Source organism: Sapajus apella, unplaced genomic scaffold, assembly GCF_009761245.1.
Source record: "Sapajus apella isolate SASKATOON/1434 unplaced genomic scaffold, GSC_monkey_1.0 scaffold16, whole genome shotgun sequence".
Lineage (NCBI taxonomy): Eukaryota > Metazoa > Chordata > Mammalia > Primates > Cebidae > Sapajus > Sapajus apella.
Window position 1 is genome coordinate 11,390,988 of NW_022436956.1, and position 2,893 is coordinate 11,393,880.

Consider the following 2,893-nt stretch of genomic DNA (forward strand, 5'->3'; position numbering starts at 1 on the left):
TAAAACAGATTACCTCACTCTGCTTTTGAAACATTCCAGTTGCTTCTCACTGTACTTAGGATAGGCTTGAAACTCCTTAAGTAATCTAGAATTTGCCTACTTATCCAACCTCCTTTGATGGCTTTTTTCCCTCTTTTCTTGAATATGGCCAAGTTTGTTTCAGCCTTGGACTTTGTACTTGCTGCTGCCTTTCTGGTTTTTGCATAACTGTACCCTTTTCTTCATTTAGGTTTCATCTCAAATGTACTTTATTCAAAGAATTTTATTGAGAGTAGACTTTGACCCACTGAAAATTACGTAACTCATTTTTTCCAAAGGACCTATCTATGTGTATAATTATCATGTTTGTTCATTGAATTACTTCTGTATTATCTACCATCTTTTTCACCCCCAAGGTGAAAGGTAAAGAGATACCTTGTCTATTATATTCACCATAATATTCCAGCACTCAGAACAGTGCCTGGCACATGGTATCCATGATAAGCATATGCTGAACAAATGAATTAACTAATACATCACATTCCCCATATAGTGCACAATCTTGGTTGATTGTATAAGAGTTCATTCTTAAAAATCATCAAGTTTTTCATTATGTTTATCTCAAAACATGCTATGTGGAGGAAATTAAAGACAACCAGTTACAGCTTACAAAGAAAATATCAATTCAAAAGAAACAAATAGAAAGTTATAAAATACTGCACACATACTGGTCACTCAAAAAAAAAAACATATTTAGATAAGATTATAAACATCATCTGTTCATCTAGACATTGTAAGTCTTGTTCTTCAGTCATCAGATGCCAAATACTGAGACCACATTAGCTTAGTCCTTTGTTGAATCTTCTTCATTGAATTACACTTTAAGATAATTTTGGCTTTTAATAAGCCCTTTACAAGAAACAATTAAGAAAAATTCTCCCACATTTATTAGAAAATTGTTGTAATAATTTCCATCACATGGCTCAATTTTTTTTGAAATTAGGTGTGTTTTTCTTCTGATATGACCATGTAGTACACCATGATGATGATTTCCTTTTGGGCTTGAATTCAGAAAACTAACAATAAAAACTGTTGTTCAAGTGGTATTAACTTTAAATTTAAAATATTTTTAACTTTTCACTTTCATATATGTTGTTTTACATTTTATTAATGTAATAAACTGTGCATATATTTAGTAATCTAAATATATGTAATTTCATCTGATTTCAAATTACTTTTAAAGAGTCGAGGTATAAACATATACATATAATTATGATTATGAATACATAGATATTAATAAAAAACATATTTGTCGTGGAGATAAAGATATTTTCCTTCTTAAAAGTTTCATCAGGGCATTTTTCACTTCCTTGTTCCTCAGACTATATATCAGGGGATTCAACATGGGAATCACAGTGGTATAAAATACTGAGGATACTTTCTCCTGGACAAGTGAACTGCTAGAAGCAGGTTTGAGATACATGGACATCAGAGACCCATAAAATATAAGAACAGCTGTCAGGTGGGAGCTACAGGTGCTAAAGGCTTTGCACCTGCCCTTTTTAGAGTGGATGTGCAGGATGCTGGTGAGGATGAAAGCATATGAAATGATGATTGTTAGGCTTGTGGCCACCATGTTAAATCCACCAATGACAAAAATCAAAAGCTCATCAATATAAGTGCTGGAACAGGAGAGTTTAATAAGAGGGACAATGTCACAGAAATAATGTTTAATGATGTTTGATCCACAGAAAGACAACCTTAGTATACAACCTCCATGGATCATAGCATCGGTGAAACCTACTGAGAAGACAGCAGCCACCAGCAGAGAACAGACCCTAGGGGACATGATGACCTTGTAGAGCAATGGGCTGCAGATGGCCACGTAGCGATCATAGGCCATGGCTGCCAGCATGTAGCATTCAGAAATAACACAAACACAGAAAAAAAACAGCTGAGTCATGCATCCAGGATAGGAGATGGATCTATCTCTGCATAAAAACCCTGATAGCATTTTAGGAATAATGACAGAAGAATAACAGAAATCTAAAAAAGACAAACTACTCAGGAAGTAGTACATGGGGGTATGAAGTTGAGGATTCAGCCTAATTACTGAGATCATGCCAAGGTTTCCCACCACAGTAACTGTATAAATTCCTAAGAAGAGGCAGAAAAGAGGCAGCTGAAGCTCTGGTTGTTCAGTTAATCCTGAAAGAAGAAACTCAGTCTCTGTGGAATGGTTTCTTATACCCATTCTTCTCTGAGAAATCTATGGAGATGAGAGAGAAAAAGTCAAATTAGATAGATAGAATCCCAGCTTGCCTCTAATTCCTTATAGCCCAGGTATTTCTATCTATGAAAACACTGACTTTGTGTTATGACAACCAAAAAGTGAACACTTAGATAAAATGGGGTCAGGAACCATAAACACTCTTTTCCATACCCTCCAGTGGAGCAAATTCTCTTAACAAAGGACAGAACCTTTTACTCCAGAGTTAGAGACAAGACTAATGCTTAAAACCAGGGGATTTCTGTTGTGGGGAAATGCCAGCTGCTGGCACAATGGTAAAAGAATTTACCAAGACAGTTGTAGGTAAAGGAAGGCAGACTTATTAGAGAAAGTAGGAAAATACATTGCCGGGGAGACAACAGGCTAGTCAGCAGAAGCTGACTGTAGTGAAACCAAGGCTTGCTGGAGATTTTATAGGATGGTGTTTATGGCGTTTGTTGAAGAGGGCTTTGTGCAGTACTGATGACGCCAGGGTTGCAGAGAGCTAACTTGCTGGTGTCTGGTGATAGTTGGGTACAGGAAGACTGTGAGTTATTTGTGCAGGAGGGCTGTGTGTCCTGGACCATGAAGAAAGACAGACTTGTAGCTCATCTGCTTTCTCTTTATGCTTTCCCCTGCTCGCAT

General features: G+C 36.6%; 1 protein-coding gene across 1 annotated transcript; it reads right to left on the minus strand.

Moving 5' to 3' along the window:
• Positions 1 to 1,211: 1,211 nt before the first annotated feature.
• Positions 1,212 to 2,268, minus strand: LOC116556108 (olfactory receptor 8D4). Its single transcript, XM_032285109.1, has one exon. The coding sequence runs from the start codon at positions 2,231 to 2,233 to the stop codon at positions 1,256 to 1,258; it is 978 nt and encodes a 325-aa protein (XP_032141000.1). The 5' UTR covers positions 2,234 to 2,268; the 3' UTR covers positions 1,212 to 1,255.
• Between the last annotated feature and the right edge of the window lie 625 nt (positions 2,269 to 2,893).

Excerpts from the sequence above, each read along its gene's own strand:
- LOC116556108 (XM_032285109.1), bottom strand. The coding sequence starts at position 2,233 with ATGGGTATAAGAAACCATTCCACAGAGACTGAGTTTCTTCTTTCAGGA.